The sequence below is a fragment of the Stegodyphus dumicola genome, chromosome 12, assembly GCF_044657685.1.
Source record: "Stegodyphus dumicola isolate Sdum_Otavi_A_Nest chromosome 12, ASM4465768v1".
NCBI lineage: Eukaryota > Metazoa > Arthropoda > Arachnida > Araneae > Eresidae > Stegodyphus > Stegodyphus dumicola.
In genome coordinates this window covers 120,810,390-120,830,777 of record NC_140779.1, presented here as the reverse complement: position 1 = coordinate 120,830,777, position 20,388 = coordinate 120,810,390, and the positions used below count along the sequence as shown (strand labels likewise).

Sequence of the window (20,388 nt, the reverse complement as noted above, 5' to 3'; positions counted from 1 at the left end):
CTTAGATGATGTGTTCTAATTCAGGAAATAATGATTGCTGACCTGACCCGCACTTATGACATTTCCCTCATCATCCTGTTGACTGAGGTTATTGAAACCTAACTGCCATTTTCAGATCATTTGTGGATCCAAATTCTTCTCTTTGCAGAAAGCTGTTAGAGTTTTTTATGTGGATTCTTCCACAATTTCTTTCGTGCACTCGATGTAATAGCACTTACGTTTTATCTCAGTATCAAAATTTATTATTAAATCAAGTTGCTAAACATCCGTTGCTAATGCTAGTAATTGAATACTGAAGATTCTAATATGGGGCATTTCTAACATAAGCCTGTTTCATTGGCATTAAACACATTTTAGATGAAAAAACTGAAAACTGAATCAGCTAACTTTTTGATGAGTTCATTGCTTATATAACTGTGTACATTAGCTGTTATACTATGCAGTTTTGTCTGCAATCTATACTATTAAAATCTGTTTGTATGTCTGTTTGTTTATACCATCATCTTCTCCGGAGCTGCAGGGAATTGATATTCGAGAGAGGTATCTCCGGATTCCAAAAATTCATGGGAATCCATTTTAACCATTCTCATATTCATATGATTTTAACCAGCTGAGATATTAATTTAAAACTCTGAAAATACTATATTGGAAACAAAAATGTAATTTACGAATTGGTTGTAGCAGGTTGTGGGAGATATTAATTATTGATTGCTACAGGTTTTTGCAAAAATGCATAAGATAATAATTAAAACTCTGAAAATGCTAATTTGGCAACAAAAAATTTATTTACGAATTAGTTGTTTGCTTGAAAATCCCACTCATCTGGCAGGCTTGCCCGCTAGTTTTTATAATAAAACTTGAAATGAGTAAGACATCCATTACTATATTTGAAATCATGTGCCTGAGGGTTCATTTGTATTAGCTGCTAATTACTTCTTCATTCCATATTCATTTGCTATTTCTGATTTAAAATGGCAGTTGGTTTGTGTTAGAAATGTCTTAAGTGAAGTGTTTCTAGATTTTTTGTGTTGCTACATTACTTTATGCTTATGTCAGTAAGGCAAGTGCAGTTGCTATATAAGACATAATAGTATTTTTAATTTATCTTCCATGCAGCCAGGCACATAGCCAGTTTTCAGATTTTTGCCATTCAGTATGATATGAAACCTTTTATATATCTTTTAATTATATTTATGTATTAGTCTGAGCAGTTAAAAAATAGTAAGAGCACTTTTCAAAAATAAAAATCTTTCTTTTATTTCTTAATAATATATATATGATATAATTAAAATGCATTTAATTTATTGTGTATCTAATTGACAGTTATAAACATATTGCCTGGATGTTTGCTGCTGTTGTCACTGCGAGTTTGTTTTTAGACCTTAGAAATATTTAATAATTGTAATGTTAAAGTAAGTTCATAAGTAAAAATGTAATGTTAACAAAGAATTTCAAAAATGGATTTCAAAGTTTTCTCCATAGAGGAGTTTGAACTTTAATTAGTTAAATACATATATGAATTAATTAAATGCTTATGTAAATTAAGATTTCTTCTCTTTTTGTACTTTATCAAAATAAAAAATCTGATAGTTATTTTACATTAAATGTGTATAAATTCAAGCATTTTTATGATTTAATGATGTTTTACTCATTGTATATTTTTGTAACCAAATGAAAACATAAGAAAGCTGTTTTGTTCTGCATTATAGAAAAAAAAATTAATGAATTTCATGATTGATAATTTTTTGTATACTTTCATTTTTTTAGGAAATATCGTAGAAACTTATCATTTTTCTATTAATAAATATTAATATAAGAGCACATGTAAAATCCTATTACAAGCATTGAAGTTTTCTTTAATTAGGCATTTTTCATAGTGTTATTAGCAAGAATACAAATTTTCATGTCATAAGAAGAAAATTATCTTTTACAAAATGTTCTAGACTTTTATTATATCAGGTAGAGTGTTTTTTAGTGTTTTTTTATCAGGTACATAATATTTTAAGTTTATATATTGTATGTTTAATATTTGCCTCTTTTTTTTTTTTTTTTTTTTTTTAGGTTTTTCTACTTACAGACATACTGTCAGCATTCATAAAACGGGAATATTATTTAGAAAATGGGGTCAAATATGAAGATGGAACCTTAGTATTATTAAGATTGCAATGATGTTACGGAATATCTAGTAGACAACAAAGACAGATGAACAAAGCTATTTAATTATAAGATAATTGAAGTCATTAAAATTTTTTCATGAAATATCAGTTATTTCAGAAGTGTAAAATGCATTGAGTATGACTTCAAATTATAAAAACGATAATTTGTAATATATTTTAATTATTATTGTTTAGATTTGTATTCAAGTAAAATTTCTTTTCATCAGCAAACTAATTGTTGTAGTATTTATTTTGTATTGAGGCATATTTTTAAAGTAAAATGTTTAGGGAAGCCTTCTTTATATTATTTCAGTTAAGTACTTTGAGTAAATTAAATAGAAAAGAAGCATATATTTCTCAGGTTAATAATAATAAAATTCACCAAGAATATAAATAAATACTTGCATGTTGTTAGTTATAACTGTATTCATGAGTACATGGAACATAGTGGGAGAGCACGATATAAACCCGCGAGCATGCGCGCTAAAATTACGAACATGAGAAGGCGCGCTGGGTATGTCATACCCGAAAGCAATTAGCGCGTTTTAAATTACATTAATAATATAAATATTAGTATAAATGTGGATTAACATAAAAAACAATGAACTTTAGAATATTTTAAAGAATATAATAAATGAAGTACTTAACATACAATTATTTTGCACATCTCTGGCAGACTGAATACATATGCTCTATACAAATACTGATATTGCATTTCTTGCACAGAAACCGTGTCTTTGTGTCCTTGTTTTTAGGTCACTCAGCACATCTTCTGCAAACGTTTTTCATCTTTTTAGATGGTGGTTCCATGTTGCAATTTCCTGAAATTATTTTTTTCTTTTAGTTTCAAAGGGATCATGATTTGCTGCCGCTGTTGATTTGAGTAATCTTCCACTTTCGAGTAACCAGTATTTCCTAGAATTTTAAAGATAATGTTTTTAGAACTATTCCTAACATTCATTCGGAATTTGTTTTTCTTCCATACCAAGCCATTTTTACCAACATAATTTTTATCATTTCATTGGTTTTCTAATTCACTATCTAATTCAGTGTTTGTACGACTGTCTGCTGATGAATTATAATTGCTCTTGTGTTCTTCATATATTAATTCTTCTTCCTCTTCTCTAAACGTTTCATCATCTGTTGAAAGGTTTCTAGCATATTTCTTAACCTTTTCCATTTCTTTATAACTTAGATGCCGCGCCATGCTGACTAACTTAGAAAATGAGGGTGAAAATCTGAGAGACGCGAGAAGGTACGCGGGTGTCACGTACCCAAATGGTACAATTCCTAGAAAAGTATTAAGAATCACTCCACGGATTTCCCAGCTTCATGAATGTGACCTTGAATTCAACTATGAAAGGTTTTGTCCATTTCCAGGAAAGGGGTTTTGAGATAATTGATAAAGAATATGCCCCCGGGTTAAAAATTGCTTGGTGTATGGATTAAAATTGTCACATAAAATTTACTACATCTGATAATTAATCACAAATTATCTCTTATTTTTTCCAGTAAGACCATCCTCTAGCATGTTCAAGTAAAAAGATATTTTATTGATTTAGTTATTGTTTATTAGGTTTCCTTTGATGTGATTATTGTTTCTACTTGTTGGATATGATAAATTTGAAAAATGCAAAATATTTTCACTTGTGAGAAATATTTATTGTAAGCCTCATTTACAAATGATCCCATGAAAAAATGTACAGTTACACCTTTTATGGAATAAGTGAATATGAATCTGCTGATGTTAATTTATGATGCAATAGTATCATAGCAAGATTTTCTCCTACCATCTGATATTGCTGTTTTGAACAGTTTATTCTAAATATATGATTTTTTTATTCTATATCTTAAATTTTTAAGGGGTGAATTCTTAAAATTGTTTCAAATGTTAAAACTAGAATTTGCAAAGCAAGATGAGATTATGATGTATACAATTTTTGATTTTCTTCCCCTTTTTGAAATATTAATGGCAAACTCTTTGAATCATGAGGCTGCACTTAAGTTTTCAGGCTGCTGTTTATTGTTACTACTATTAATTATCAAATTCTTTATTCAAATTTCATTTGCAAGATCTCATTGTTAATAACAAAAATCTGATTGAACAATTAATTACAGAACACTTTTTACTTTTTTATGAGGTCATTGAAAAAGTTAACATTATTTAATTAGAGCATATTACAGCATGCCAAGCTAAAAATAGGTTTTGTTTAGTGTAAAAAAAAAACAATGAATTTTAAAATCAAGTATCCCTGAACGACCTTTCTGTTATGAACAAAAATCATGACTATATTGAATAAAAGCAATATAATATAGATCAGAATTGCTAACAAGCAATAATTTCAAATAGGTAGGTCTTTTCAGAGTTGTGAATGAAGCAGTGAACAATTTGTATTTAAAACATATGATGTAGACTTTTAAGAGCTGTGAAGTTAGGAATATATAAATATGATACGTTGATACAGAGGTTTATACAGGGGTTCTACTGCATTCACAGTATATAAATATGCTTACTGATTGTAAATTAATATATTCTGTAAGCTGACTTTAAAAATTTGGTCAACTCATCATGATTATTAAAACTGAATTGTGAAAGGACTGTAAATTTCAAATATAGCCAATTAAATTATATTAATCTTGTAAAAGATAACAATTTGACATTTTACCTGTGATTTAAGGCACAAGACACAGTGGAACTTCGAATCATAAATGTCTGTATGTTACACATGGGCAAAACCATGAAAACCAGCCATGCAGCAGCCCATTCATGTGGGTTTGAACATGAGCCAGGTTGAACTACTAGTATACAACGGTCTTAAACTCTCGGCCACTGGTGGGTCTGAAATCCCAGAGAAAGGATGGATTTTTGTAAGCGTAATGTATCTGTGTGGAAAGGAGGGACTCAAAATACATGGTGAACCAAAAGTCCTTTCAAGAGGTTCATGGTAGAGGAAGAGGGTGGAGACCCTTGGATCGTGCTGCAGGAGTTCTTTCTAAAAATTGGGGTGGAAGCATAATGGTTAGCTAGTTTCAGCAATACCTTAATCACCTGTAGTATTACAGAGAAGCTGGCCTAGCTTCTGCCTGTTCTTATATTGCCACCCAGATGATATAGTAGTTAGTAACACTGATTGCTGCACTAATGTGCTTGGGTTTTAATCTTGAAGAAGGCATGAATGTTTGTAAGGGTATCATGTCTGTGTAGCAGTGGGGACACTCAAAATACAAAGTTAGCTGAAACTCCTCGAGAGGTTGGTGATAGAGAAAGAGTGGTGGGAGACACTCAGACCACACCCTGGGGGTTCTCCCTTTGAATTCTGTTCAGGGCAGAGGCATAGAATTAGCAAGGCCTAGCAATATCTAATGGATGCACATGTTCGACCTTACTTTAACCTGTACCTGTAAAGACATTAATTCAAGTCATACTCTAATTTTTTTCAAAACTGATCAAAGCAGAATTTTTAGGGAGTAAAAAACTCTGAACTCATCTCACCATGAACAAGTCAACTCAGGAGCAAAATATCTGATCTGTGGTCCATAAATATTAATAGAACAAGAAAGAACTGGAACAATTTAAGAAGCAGCCACAAAAGTGATTTGCTAAGAATTGTCTTCAGAGGATGAGGAAAGAAGAAATGATGATCCTTATTCCCTGAACTGCAAAATTTGTATGAAATGGGATAAGGTGCAAAGTTTCATGGAACAGTGTCATCCTGGTAAAACAGTAATGAGCTACAGCATAAACATTATGAGTGAAAATCCAATGTCTCACTTTAAAACCACCTTAAAATGTTGACACAACAAATCACATTGGACTAATTTTGAGTGAAATAGAGGTACAGTGTGTGTTAAGCAGTGTTGAAGGATGCTAAAAGAAAGACAAAGAAAAGATAAAAGAAAATGCATCAGAAAGACAGCTACCTGATATTTTTATGGAAGGGTACTCCTTATCTGTACAATACAATAACATCACTTCCCTTTTACTCCCTCGCCACTTTCCTTTGTAGAGATGTGGTATAATTAAATGAAGTTTTTGTCTGTTTAATATTGTTCTCATTTTTGTTTTTATACATTTAGTGACTTTATTGGTTTTTGTGTCATGAGCATGTGCACAAAGTACCATTGTAAAGTTAAAATTAGCCTTCATCTATGGCTTCAGGAGTGGATTAATATTCTTAAATATGTTGGTTTATGAATACTATGGGTAATGAACCGGCTTCAGGAACAAACTGCATCTATGAACTGAAGTTTTGCTGATCTAAATTTGTAATCTAAATGTGATATATAATGCCTGCTCTTTGTTCACATTTACAGAACATTATTTTCTAAATTACAACATATGTTAAATTTTCAAAATTATTATTTCCTTTATTTTTAATGATCTAATTACTGAGTTATTCTTGGGGCTAGTTGTACAATTTTATAATAATATAAACAAAACCCTTCTTGCTAAATAACATTATTTCAATTATATTATACAGCATTAAAATGGAATATCCAGTCCTCACCTCTCAGAGTAGAGGTATCGCCTGAGCCATGGGCTAATTATCGGGTCTTATCTTTCCAGCTATACATTAAATAGATTCTAATTTTGTGAGTTTTAATACCCTAGCATTAAGTATTGATGTCTTCTGACTAGAAGATGTGTTGGCCTCACCAACATCTTTATTAAGTGCTATTTACATTATTTACAGTGATCCATATCTTGCAAACATTGACAATATATTTTACAATGATCCATAACATTCAAATATTGATTAAATAAAAGAAAAGATATTCAAAATTATGTATGATTCATTATGCAGTTGTTAAGATTTTCAAACATAATATATACAGCAATCAAATATTTTCACAATGACATTTCAAACGTAAGTTCAGTTATACAATTGAGAGTTTATACATATAGCATTTCTTCGTTGATATAGATAAATTCCATTATTTTTGACAAAATTTTCCGACCTTTATCATTTGTGACGAATTTACATAAAAAGTTGAATGTTAGAGTTTGAGGAAGAAGTTCTTTATGTTTTGAAGCCATGTTTGGGCATTCCACTATCATATGAATAGCATCTGCTGTTATTAAGCCACATTGGCACTTGCATGTTGAGTCTTTCAACTTAATTCTGTTTATATAGGAGGAGAATGCACCATGGTTAGTAAGAACTTGGTTGAGGAAGAAGTCACAAAAATGCCTCTTTTCTGTTGCTTTTGGTAGAATTCTGTAGGTGTTTCTACCAGTTTCCTTCTCCTGCCATCTTTTTTGCCAGATCTCAACGGCTTTCACCTTAGCTATTCTTGCTAGATAACTTAGCAGTTGTTTACACTCCACTTTTTCCAGAGCATATATACCCTTCTTTGCCAATTCATTGGCCTTTCTCATTTCCTATGGAGCCTTGATGGCCCCTAATCCAATGTAGCCTTAGTGTCAGATACAAGCTTTTTAACATCAATTATGTATTTGTTGTAAATATCCGATTTTAAGACAGCTTGACTGTCTGTATAAATATTTACCGTCATTTTGTTTAACTTAGCCAAGATAAAGCTGTTTTCAGTGCTTGAATTTCGGCTTGATATACCGATCAATTTTTATCCAGTTGGAATGAATAGCCTTCTTTAAATTCACCATTCCAAAATGTGCAGAATCCTGCCACCCGTACCATCATCATTCTTTGGCCCATCCGTGCATATTTCCAGTTCCTTATTTATTGGAGGTTTATCATCCCAGTGAAATACTTTAATCTTTGCTGGGTGTTGATACCATCTATTAAATTGGAACTCTATTTCGTCTCTTTGAATGTTAATTTCTTCGAATTTGAAATCCGTCCGGCCTCGCTTAGTTCTTTGTATTGCACATTCCAAGTCTAATTTAATATCTAATGGGATTAATCCCGCTATTATTTGGAGTGACGATGTTGACGCTGTTTTGTAACTTTTGGTCATAGCTAATAAGGCAATATGTTGCATTGTATTGGCTCTGTTTCTCATTTCTCATTCTGACGGTGGGTGGGTACCACCAGGCTGAGCTAGCATAAACTGCTACTCGCTCTATAGCTCACATACATAATTCCTCCACTTCGTTGCCGATACTCCGAAGAGCCAGTTTCTTTTAACCGTTTTACAAGCTTCAGTATTCCAGAACACGATATGGGGCCATTATTCGTCTTCAATCCTTTCGCTGTGCGAAATTTTCATAATCAACAGTTGTGTCATAGTGGTCTCACAGAGGTTTGCAAAATTAATTTGCATAATTCTGCTGAATCTCTCGCATGCCAGTGCCATCTACAGGTGACATTTTTAACTAAATTTTTTTTGCTGCTAAAAAAATCCGACGTCCTTGTGAGCCCTTGCTTGCAAACCGCACTTCTTTATCATAATTTCTTCCTTTTTTATGAATTTTTAAAGTTTTAACAAACTTTTGCCTCGCCCTGTACTTACAGTAAACAAAAATATCTCTTATTTACTCCTTCCAAGAAAATATTACTCGTTCCAATTCTGTAATTATAAAAAGCCAGAAATATGTGAAAAAAAAATGACAGAAAAAGAGGTGTAAAATTTATTTAATAGAGAAAACTAATGCATATTCTGAGACAATTACTTGGAAAAAAATTTTTCCATGAAAAAATTAAAAGGAAGGTATTTTTAATTAATTGCATAGCTATTAGTGGTTTAGAAAGTCCAGGCATTCTCATTGTTTACTATTTTACACACCTTAGACTTTATGTAGTCCAGGTGCGGTAGCCATGTTAGGCATTCGTATATTATTACGCCAAGATATTTAATTTGTTTTTGCCCTTTTATGGTCACATCACCCAATTTAATCGAAGGGGCTGAATATGCCGATCCTCGTTTCTTAGTAGTTACAAACATTGAGCTTGATTTCTCTGATGAGAATTGTAATTTACATCTGCTTGCTCAGTCAGATAATTTTTGTAATGCTGTTTTAGCTTTATTTTGGATTTGCATATGTGTTGATCCTGTTAGTGTTCTGCGTAAGATTGTATTTGAATGCCTTCTCCATAATCAATCTGTAGAGCCGTATTCATTACAATGTTCCTGAAGAGAGGTCCAGAGTTATACAACAATGCTTTAATGATATCTTAATCTTTATTTTGAAAGTTACAGCAGCAGCAAGTTCCTTGTTGTTCTTTTCATTACTGTGCAATGGAAATAGTGTTTTTCCTCTTGAGAATTGAGCGTAAATATAAGTAAATGGTGCAATTAGTAGACAAATCAAGAAGTTACAACCCAGTTTTCTTATGTTTAACTCTTTCAGGAGAAATTCAAAGAATGATTAGAAAGGAGTATTGGTTGTAAGTTAGGATATGAAGCCTTTTTTTTTTTTTTTTTAAAGGAGTAAATATGAGATATTTTTGTTTATTGGAAGTACAGGGTGAGACAAAAGTTTGTTAAAACTTTAAAAATTCATAAAGAAGTGCGGTTTGCAAGAAAGGGCTCGCAAGGGAGTCGGATTTTTTTAGCAGCAAAAAATTTTAGTTAAAAATGTCACCTGTAGATGGCACTAACATGCGAGAGATTCAGCAGAATTATGCTATGACATAACTGTTGATTATGAAAATTTCGCACGGCCAAAGGATTGAAGACGAAGAATGGCTCCATAACGTGTTCTGGAATACTGAAGCTTGTAAAACGGTTAAAAGAAACTGGCTCTTTGGAGTAACGGCCGCGAAGAGGAAGACCCTCGTTAATGAAGGGCCGAATAACTATGGTGAAACCACTATGAATGCTATATTCACTCATCGATTCGACGTATCCTCCACAGGATATTGCATCTCTGTCGCTACAAATTGCAGTCACTTCATGAGTTAAACCACACAGGTATGAGGGAATCATTTGCAGAGTGGGCTATGGCAAGAATTGAAAGCAACCCTCAGTGATTGTCCAACGTTTTCTGGACGGATGAGGCGCATTTCACATTACACGGGAATGTCAACATCCAGAACACTCATATATGGGCGTCGTCGAATCCTGCATCCAGCCAAGTTGACAGTCTGGTGTAGCTTCTCCTCATCTTTCATTGTCGGACTATTCTTCTTTGAAGAACTGTGTCCCATATCAGGCTGGAAAACGTGCACGTTATATCACTCATTTGCGTGTCAAAGTCGTGCCTGTATTAAATCAAAGAGGTGTATTATCTGTAATAAACTTAATGGAAGCTGGCGTACCACCACACTACGTCAATCCAGTAAAACGATTCCTATTGAGTACTTGTGGTGAAAACAGAGTGATCATTCGAAGTTGCAAGATCGCATGGCCTCATTATTACTCGACCTCCCTCCGGTTACTTTTTGGTTGTGGAGCTATTTGAAATTATTTGTGTACCATTCATCCCCTACAACATCGGCCGAACTCAAAGATTATGTCGTGAGGAGTCTGCAATTCATTCCGGTATGTTGCATTTAGCTGTAACGGGCGTTGTAGGCCTTAGTTGTGTCGGGCAATGTTCTGCAAGTCACGTTAAAAAATTGTTATTGCAAGAATAAATGAATGGAACGTGCTGTTGTCCTATTCATTGTGTTTCACCTCTACCGGTAACATTTTAACTAAACATTTTTTGCTGCTAAAAAAATCTGATTAAATTTGCTTCCTTCTGAACCCTTTTTTGCCAACCGCACTTAACAATACCTACATTTTTTTTTATTGAAAACTCTGGCTCTCATCTTTTTGTAATGCTAACCATTTTGCTCCAGGACAAGCAACTTTTTTCCATACAATTCACAGCACAATCAAGCAAGTCCCGACCAGTGGTTCTGTCTTTCAGTGATTCTAGGCCAAGTAATTCCTCTGTGGTAACGAAATTTTCATTAATTCCACGACTAAAGATGAGTAATTGTGCAGTGTCTTTGTTATCTGTGCTGTCATCTAGTGATGCCAGCTAGTTGCTGTTGAAAGTTTACAAGGTCTTCCGTTCTTCTTTTGAAACTTAACCTGAATGATTTTTCCACTTAGTTTATAGGAAATGAAATGCTACATGGTAGCCATGATAAGTCATGACATCACATTGTTGCCATTTCTTGGCTTCACTTTTGTTATGCCATGCTTACTGCTTTTATTCTAACCTCCGAAGTGTGATATTTTATTTTATTTTTACAAGTTTTGAATGAAGAAAAAATTTCTTTTAAGTTCCTCATAACATATCTTGTAACAGTGTAACAGGTAAATACAGTTTTGATTCCAAAAAATTATGTAGTTTTGTATTATTGTAGTCTGACAGACAAAATGTTAGCAATCCTATAGAAGCTCCAGGTTAGCGATTTAGGCTTGTAATCGTTATAGACTTGCACCTTTTACTAAGCTGAAGAAATGGGAAAATGGGTTCTGCATTATCAAACAGATTAAGAAATTCTGTTTAATAATAAGGTGTTTAGAACTAATAAAATGTAAATACAAGAATATATCTTTTTCTCTGCAACAGAAAAAAATTCAATTTTGACTACCTGGGTTGGGTATTGCATGAAGAAGACTAAAAAGGTTTGTTGTGAGTTTGCTATATTTATTGTACTTTAGATCAGCATATTAAATCAGCAAAAAAATATTGTTCTTCTAACTCCATATATTTCATATAGGAAAATTAATCATCCTGTAAATAGAAGCGTTGATTTCTGTATTACATCATTAAAAGGTTACTTTGTAAAGACCTTATTTCAGTTTTCTGACAGAATGTATATTTTAATGATGTACTATGTGTGAAGTGAGTTCGGAGACAGTATTTAAGCAGCGGTTTAAGAGTTTGTAGCAGGAGAGTTAGTTTCGAATTTATGCCACATCTTTGAAGTGGCTTTGTACGTGAATAGTTGGTGCTTAGCCACTCTCTTTAGATTATATTGGTAATTTAAGTTCGGCTTTGCTGTGTGCAGGCGATTTAGCGGTTTAGATAAATAAGCAACCAATTTTGTAGCCCATCTTACTTTATTGTGATTTTACATCTTATTTTTCTGTTAAATTACTTAGCCACAAGTGGTGGTAGATTGTGAGCACTGAGCGAGTGCATTTTCTGCTATTTTTTTTAAACCACCTTCTGCAGTCATATGTTCCTCCAAGACCTTTTAATTTTTACAACTAACATTGATATGCTAATATTTTATTAAAATAATTAGTGCAAAAGATGAAATTCAGTGAACACTTGTGAGATGAGATTAATTTGAAGGAGATCATTCAGAAGTATTCTAGATTATTTAAGTAGTGTCCTCCTTTCCCTAATTCATCATAGAAGATGCTTAACCTTCAACAATTTTTTTCTTATGGGAAATATTGAAATCCAGCTGCAGTGAGAATTCTGTACTTTTTTAATAAGGGTTACTCAATATGGAATTCATAGAAGTTGCTTAGACCGTTTCGTTCCTGATACGGAAAGGCAAAATTAATATTTTACTGACATTATATTGTGAAAATGATGATGAAAAATTTTGTTCGTCATAATTGTGAAATCAAAATGAATTAAGAATTATATTTAATTATTTTTTTCAAATAATTTTAAAAACTTGCTGACCTAAAGATTAACAGCTTGTTTGTTAATACTGAAGTATAATTTAAAAATTTTCTTTTGCTACCTTTTGAAAGAGATATCTATATTCTAACCATAAAAGAAGCTCTAGAACCGTGTTTCCCAACGTGGGAGCCCACGCCCCACAAGGGGGCAATGCGACTGTTAAGGGGAGCGATTCGAAAATGGACTCGTCCAGAGTTTAAAGGGACAAAGGACGTTCTAAATATGTTTCATGAAGTCAAAATTTTTCGAAATTTCATTTTTTATTCCCCAAAATAAAGAAAAATGTAAGTGATGTATACGTAAAAAAGTTTTTAAATTCCGGTGGATTTTAAATATTTTATAAAGAATTCGCTGTAGACATGGACATTTAAATGCTTTTAAAGGCATTTAAATAACTGATACATTATGTTTTCCAGACGTTTCTCGCACATTTCAGCCAACGAATTTATTTTATTTTTTACTGTAGGAATGGCAACCGGTATATTATTCTTCCATTGAATGGCAACAGCAGCCTGCTTTCAGCTTTGTTTATATTTATCTTATATTTGTTTCTTTCAGCCCTTAGTGTAATGAGGGGTGCAAGCAAGAAAAAACCGTTCGACGGTATTCGGAGGCATATTTAAAATTTGGTTTCGTACCCGGTCCATAAACGGTCAACTTTTGTCTTTTATGCCAATAATGCCTGGCCAACGAATCAATGAAACTAGGTCGTCTTGAGGCACATTTGAAGGCGAAGCATAAGCTGATATTAATTCAGATTTGAATTATTTTCACACTTTAAGGAAAATTTTTGAAAAAAGAGTAATATTAAAGTCTCTATTTGCTGCTCATAATGCATTTGTTAATCATGCTCTTGAGGCTATTTATCAAATTTCATTAAAAGCCGTACTACAGGGAAGAATTGAATCAAACCATCAATATAAGCATTTAAAACTGTTCTAGAAAAAGATGACAATGACGTTAAAGCTATGCCACTAAATAACAATACTGTTTGCAGAAGAAAGATTAAATGAGGATATTGAAATAAAACTTGTGGAAAAGCTAAAAAAAAAAAAATTTCGGTGCAAATGGATGAACCAACTTTGAAAGACAGTGGAGCCGTACTTGTAACTTATGTAAGATATATTCATTAAGGGGATTTTGCCGAAGAAATGTTCTTCTGTAAATCATTAGAAAGCACCACTGCCTCCAAAGATATTTATGCTAAGCTACAAAATTACTTAGATATAAAAAATATAATACATCTTGTACTGCAGATGGTGCTCCTAATATGATGGTTGAAAAATAAAATAAAGCAGGGAATAAAAAAAAGGGTTGCTTAAAATTGATAAAAGATGAGAATCCAGAAATGCTTCTTGTGCATTGTGATATTCATAGAGAAAACCTGGTAGCTAAAAACAATTCGCCTGTTCTAAATGAAGTACTAAATTCAGTTATAAAGTGTATCAATGCTATTAAAGCTAGGGCCAAATGTGAACGTCTTTTCGAGTTATTTTATGAAGAACAAAATGAAGTCTATATGAGACTTGTACTTCACACTGAAGTAAGAAGGCTGTCGAAAGGGAACTGCTTGGAAATATTTATGGAACTATTTGATACTCTTAGTTATTTTATAAGCTGCAAACCTGAGATGAAAAATCCGTTAGCGGATGATAACAAGGCATTTGTGGGTTATTTAGCCGATATCTTTGAAAAATTAAATATATTAAATAAACAACTTCAAGGAGCAAATAAAACTTATGTCGATGCAAAAGGAAGATATTTGGTTTCATTATCTTTGTTGAATTATGTCAGGCATATACTATTTACCACGAAAATTTTGAAAAGTATCATTGGCTCCAAAAATGTGACGTGACTACCGCTATACTTGTTATTGTCGATCATCTGAAAATTTTATCGGCTGATTTAAGAGATTTTATAACTTAAAACAAATTGATTTCCCAACTTGGATGATGCAGCCAATGCTAGTGGATATGGCTGATTTTTCAAATATGCAGTAAAAAGAACTCGCAGAAATGCAAAACGATGAGTCAATTAACACTTTATTTAATATAAAAGGAGCGATGACATAGCTTTGTGAGGAAACCAGAATCAGATATCCAAATGCAGCAAAATTTGCAATAGAACTATTGTTACCGTTTCCATCTTCATATTTTGTTGAATGCGGATTTAGTGCCATAAATGATTTGCTGCTAAAAAAAAAAAAAAAAAAAAATCTGAAATGTTTCAGATTTTAAATTACTTCCAGAGGGCAGTTTTTTAACGTTTTGTGTGTTACCTTTCTTTATTAAATATCATGTTCCTCGCACTTAAACCATAAGATCCAGTGCAACAGCAATATCGCAAAATAGTTTTAAAACGAGCATATCTTTAGAATTTCCGATACAGAGACTCACGCGCTGGAGATAAAAATGTTTTTTCTGCACAACGTTGCCATTGCTCGCTTTGAAATCCTTGAGTTTGTTAATCAAAAATTCGTCAAAGTTTTAAAAAATAGGAAATCGATCATAAAACAAATTTCAAATTTCAAATTTGGTCTTCCACATGCTCATATTGGTTGGAGGATTACGTTATTCAAAATTCGATGACTCTATGTACCGTTATTTTATGACAATGTGAGAAATATACATACATTTACGCAGATTTTTATTATTTAATTTCTTCAAATATAATGCAGGACTCTAACATTTTATGGCAACAGTTTGAAAAGTGAACCGACATTTATCCGTCCGACGCAAAATGCCAAAACGAAACTAATAGTCCTTCGGGATTCAAATCCCTTTGGACTAAAAAAAAAAAAAAAAAAAGAATGAAAGAAAGAAATCGGTTGGATATAATGAAACCGGGAGACTTGAGACTCAAGTTATCTAAATTGGAACCTGACATAAAATTTCTTTGCAGCAAGTATCAAGCGCAAGGAACTCGCTAAATTTAAATAATAAAAATTACTAATACTTAAAATGAAAAACTTTCACTAAAATGAGTTTTTTCTTGAATTTCAGTTCTCCACGTTTTAAAGTTCACTTACTGTGTTTGCTCACAAAATTTCGTAGTAATTTCTTCCTTAAAGCTATCATTCAAGTTTCTTTCGTGAACATTTCAATTTTTAAATATTAAGAATTATGTATATGCTAGGGGGAGCTTAAAAATTTTAGAGAGGTATAGGTGGGGCATAGCACGAAAAAGGTTGGGAAACACTGCTCTAGAACTATTCTATTTCGAACAATCATATCTGCAAATCAGAAATTTCAACGCCTGTCAGCTCATTTTTTATAATTTTCGATTGTAATAGCGCTTTTGAGTTTATTTATTTTACTATTTCATTTACTTTTACACGATTTTTCACATGTTTAACTTTCCTAAACATATTGATATTTTTCAGTTAAAGCATTTCATTTTATAACCGTTAACTATTATTCATAAGCAGTTCATTGAATACTCCTTTATTTAATCTATATTTTATAGTTCTATTTTAATTTACATCTTCTAAAATTTTTCATTCTGTATTAGCATTACCGTTACTAATTCTACGTTTTATTTCATTATTAACTTCACTCTCATTCCCAACCTTAATGACTTCCTGCCTATTGAGGTATTTCCTTATAATTTTTACTATCATTTCTATCTGAATGCATGTTTTTAAGCTCTTTCATGTTACCAATATTTAGTTTCGAACCTCGATTATAACAAACACTATATATTCTGAATTTTTAGAATGAAATTTGAACTTTTATCCATAATTTTAAAAACATATTCTATGATCATGTACTCATGCAGAAATCTTCCTATTATTTTTTACGTTTAATCCCATTTAATTTAATATTTTTTTCTAATTTATTACATGCATATGTATGACTTTTGCATCATAGGAACTTTCTACGCTAGGGGCGGGCAATAGTTTTGGCTCGAGAGCTACATTGAAGCGGAGGGATACCAGAGGGCCGCACCTTTTTATAACGATTACATTCATTAGTTAACTTTATATCTCAGAAAATAAGTTAAATAAAATAGTGGCAGTTTTATTCAGTTTATTTATTGTACTAATTTCATATCATCTGTAACTGCAAGCACATTTAATTTTAGAATCAGCTTAATGAGACAAACGTACCCTATAACACTTTTGAACAATTTTTTTGAAATCAGGAGTGAGATTACTTTTTGAAATTCTCATCCCAGCGAGTTAATGTCAGCCAATTTACATTTGTTGATCTTTAAGCAAGAATATCTTTGCTCGCAAATATATGTCGACCTAAATATAGAGAACATTTTCCCAGCAAATTTTTTTATACATAGAAATTTTTCAGTAAACAAAGATTTGTAAAAGTCATTGCCATAGCATTAAACATTTCCTTCACGCTGTGATATTGTAAGGATCTTAAGTTTTACTAACGTTTATTTTATTTTAAATCTTTACTATCACTTCTTATTTTCTACTTCCGGTCAGAATTAAAAGCTTTAACTTATTTATGCAAATTTGTCTTGCGAACGCCAAGTACTTAAGTTGTGGCTTTTTGCCAAGCAAGAGAGAGGAAGGAGTGATTAGAAGCAGGCCGCTTGCCATAGCAGTTTTACTCGGTTGCTGGTTACCTTCAAGGCCAGAGGTTTAATCCTCTTGATAATTTTAAACGTATCGTAGTGTTAACAGTTCTCTGTACTACATATGGCCTTTCTGTTAATATACGGCCAATCTTCAAGTAGGCACTTGTTTATTAATCCAAAGTTAGTTTAGTTAGAGTTTAGTTAATATTTTTATATTCTTACGTTCAGACCACAAGTGGTTGGTCTCTGTATTCCGAAGTCCGGAAATCATTGTAAAGAGAGAAAAATAAAGGGTTTCGTATACCCTTCCTGTGTATCTTGTCTACTTCCCACATTTATTGAACATAGCTTTAGTAAGCTCCCTGTTCCGAGTCAGGTCATTTAATGTTCCCAAAGCAAGTAAGGAGGAACACTGAACCTGATAGTGGCGCCCGACGAAGAAGAATAAACATGGCCGAGTTTCAAGAAGAACCTGTGCTGCCTGCAGAAGCGGCTCAGAATCCAGAAATGCCAGCTGCCGCCCTGGAAGGATTTGGTTACATCGTCCAGACCATGCGCGCATCGATGAAACCAGAAGCAACATTTAATGGAAACTCACCGGTAACCAGTTTTTTGGGAAAATTGGATGACCACTTCATGCTGTATCCCGTTCGTGAGTTCCAGAAAGTCACCTTAGCTACCAGCGCTTTGAGGAGCCAAGCGCTTAATTGGTTCAAATGGATAGGCAGAAGCCTCTTGGGTCAAGCGGAAAGTCCCACCTATACTTACGAAAATTTCAAGACTACCTTAGTAAAAGCCTTCCCTGTCGTAAGGGATCGTGCAAAATTAGAAACGGAACTTTTCAGCATATATCAGCAACGAATCGAAAATCTTTCCACCTTTATTTTAAGAAAAATTCACGTCTTCAAACTCTTGTATGGAAACCGTCCGGATCCTGAGATAATTCAAGTGATTTTGCCGAGGTTACTTCCCCAAGTACAAGACTTTATTGAATTAAGGAATCCGACTACACTGGAAAAGTTATTTGAGCTAGCAATCCAGTTTGAAAGTAGAAGAACGGCGGACGTTGAAAGAAGACGCCAGTATGAGCAACGAAACCAATTTGGTGCGCCAAGACCACAGCAAAGTCAAGAACACGGCTACGGAAGCAAAGCGAATCAGTAGGCAAGGAAACCTGAGTATCCAAAAACAATCGGCGAACGTCGTCAGTTCAATAGTAATCCAGGAAAAAAGTCTGAAGGCCAGTGGAAAAAGAAGGAAAGCATGGAAAGGAAAAAACAAGATTTAAACTAAAACGGATTTCTGCTGACGGGAGGGTGCGGAAATCCGAAGGCCAAGAAAACCCCTCTTCCTTCAAGTTAAATACAGTGATGGTGAAAAATTTGACTCTTCCAAAGATTGAAGTGTTGATGAGTAACATCCCAGCCACCGCACTCCTGGATACAGGCGCGCAGTGTTCCTGTGTGGCAGAAGATTTTTTTAGGAAGTATTTTCGTAAATACCGCATATATAATTCGGATAATATGACAGTGTTAGCTGCGCAGGGAGAAAGATGCAAGTGCATAGGTAAATTACCGCTATACGTTCGTATCAAGGACGAACAAGTAAAGATTATGTTTTTTATAGTAAAGAATTTGCAAGGACATATCATCTTAGGGATAGATTTTCTTTCAGAGGCAGAAGCAACGCTGGATTTTAACGAAGCGTCCCTTAAGCTGACGATGAAACCAGTTCGAGAAGAAAAAACAGAACCACCAATGTTAAACCTTGACCACCTGCCTAAGGAAGAGCAACAAAAAATCCGACAAGTGGTAACTGAATTTGCTTCGTTATTTAGTGATATTCCAGGATTTACTAACCATAGTATCGACACCGGAGATTCACTGCCAGTTCGCCACAAACCATACCGATATGATAAGAATAAAGAAAAAAATATAGAGTGGCACATTAGAGATATGTTACGTAAAAAGATCATAACGCCCATCTCAAGTAGTTATGCTAGCCCGGTTGTTTTATGTAAGAAAAACAATGACTATCCAGTAACATATCCAAAAAGGTGGCGTTTTGCGATTGACTATCGTAAATTAAACTCCATGACTAAATATCCGGTATATCCGTTACCTGTTATTGAAGAAATTCTAAGGAACATAACCTCTACCAAATACATGACTACTTTAGACTTAACGACTGGTTATTTTCAAATAGGGGTTAGACCGGAAGATGTGCCTAAGACTGCTTTTATAACCAAGTCTGGCAGTTATGCATTCCTGCGTATGCCGTTTGGCCTTTCAGGGGCACCGGCAACATTTCAGCGATGTATGGACATTGTGCTAAGGCCTGTTCTTGGAAAGTCCACATTTATCTATTTAGACGATATCATTATTACTAGTGATAATCTGGACCAACATGTACAGGATTTAAGACAGGTATTTTCATTATTAAATGAGGCCGGTCTAAACGTTAATGTCGAAAAGTGCAAATTTGCAGCCTCTGAATTAAAATACTTAGGTTACAAAATATCTCAGAAAGGAATCGAGACAGACGAATCAAAAATAATCGCTGTGCAAAAGTATCCGCCGCCAAATACGGCGAAGAAGCTCTCTTCTTTTCTAGGACTTTGTTCATATTATAGGTCCTTTATAAAAGATTTTGCAGCTATTGCTGAACCATTGTTAAAATTAAAAAGGAAAAAGGCAAGATTCTCGGGGACGGCCGAAGCCAATAGTGCTCTCGAAAAATTAAAGCAAGCATTAACGCAAGTCCCGGTTTTGAAATTTCCTGAAAAGGATGAGAATTTAGAAATTTCAGCGGATGCTTCGGATTATGCGGTAGGAGCGGTACTTTCGCAAAATCAGCAGCCCGTGGCATTTTTTAGTCGAACTTTAAATCAAACACAAAGAAATTATTCCGCGACCGAGAGAGAGGCACTTGCAGTTCTGTTAGCAGTGCAAAAGTTCCGAGTCTATTTTGGAAGGGCGCCAATAACAGTGTATTCTGATCATGCGGCGGTAACTAGATTGTACTCAGGGAAAAACTTATCCCCAAGGTTAATGAGATGGGCACTCAAGTTACAAGAGTATAATCTGGTAATCAAGCACACCCCCGGAAAGGAAAATATCGTAGCAGATGCCCTATCCAGAATAAAAATAGATGAAGAAGGTAATACTGTAAAGGTGGCAATGCTCA

General features: G+C 33.6%; 1 protein-coding gene across 1 annotated transcript in view; it reads left to right on the top strand.

Moving 5' to 3' along the window:
- The window catches only part of PIG-U (phosphatidylinositol glycan anchor biosynthesis class U), a 52,523-nt gene extending 50,136 nt beyond the window's left edge, over positions 1-2,387 (top strand). The window contains exon 12 of the mRNA XM_035354532.2: positions 2,062-2,387. Coding sequence (XP_035210423.1) covers positions 2,062-2,169 — 108 coding nt within the window. The 3' untranslated portion in view covers positions 2,170-2,387. The remainder of the gene's footprint in view (positions 1-2,061) is intronic.
- The last annotated feature ends 18,001 nt before the right edge of the window (positions 2,388-20,388 follow it).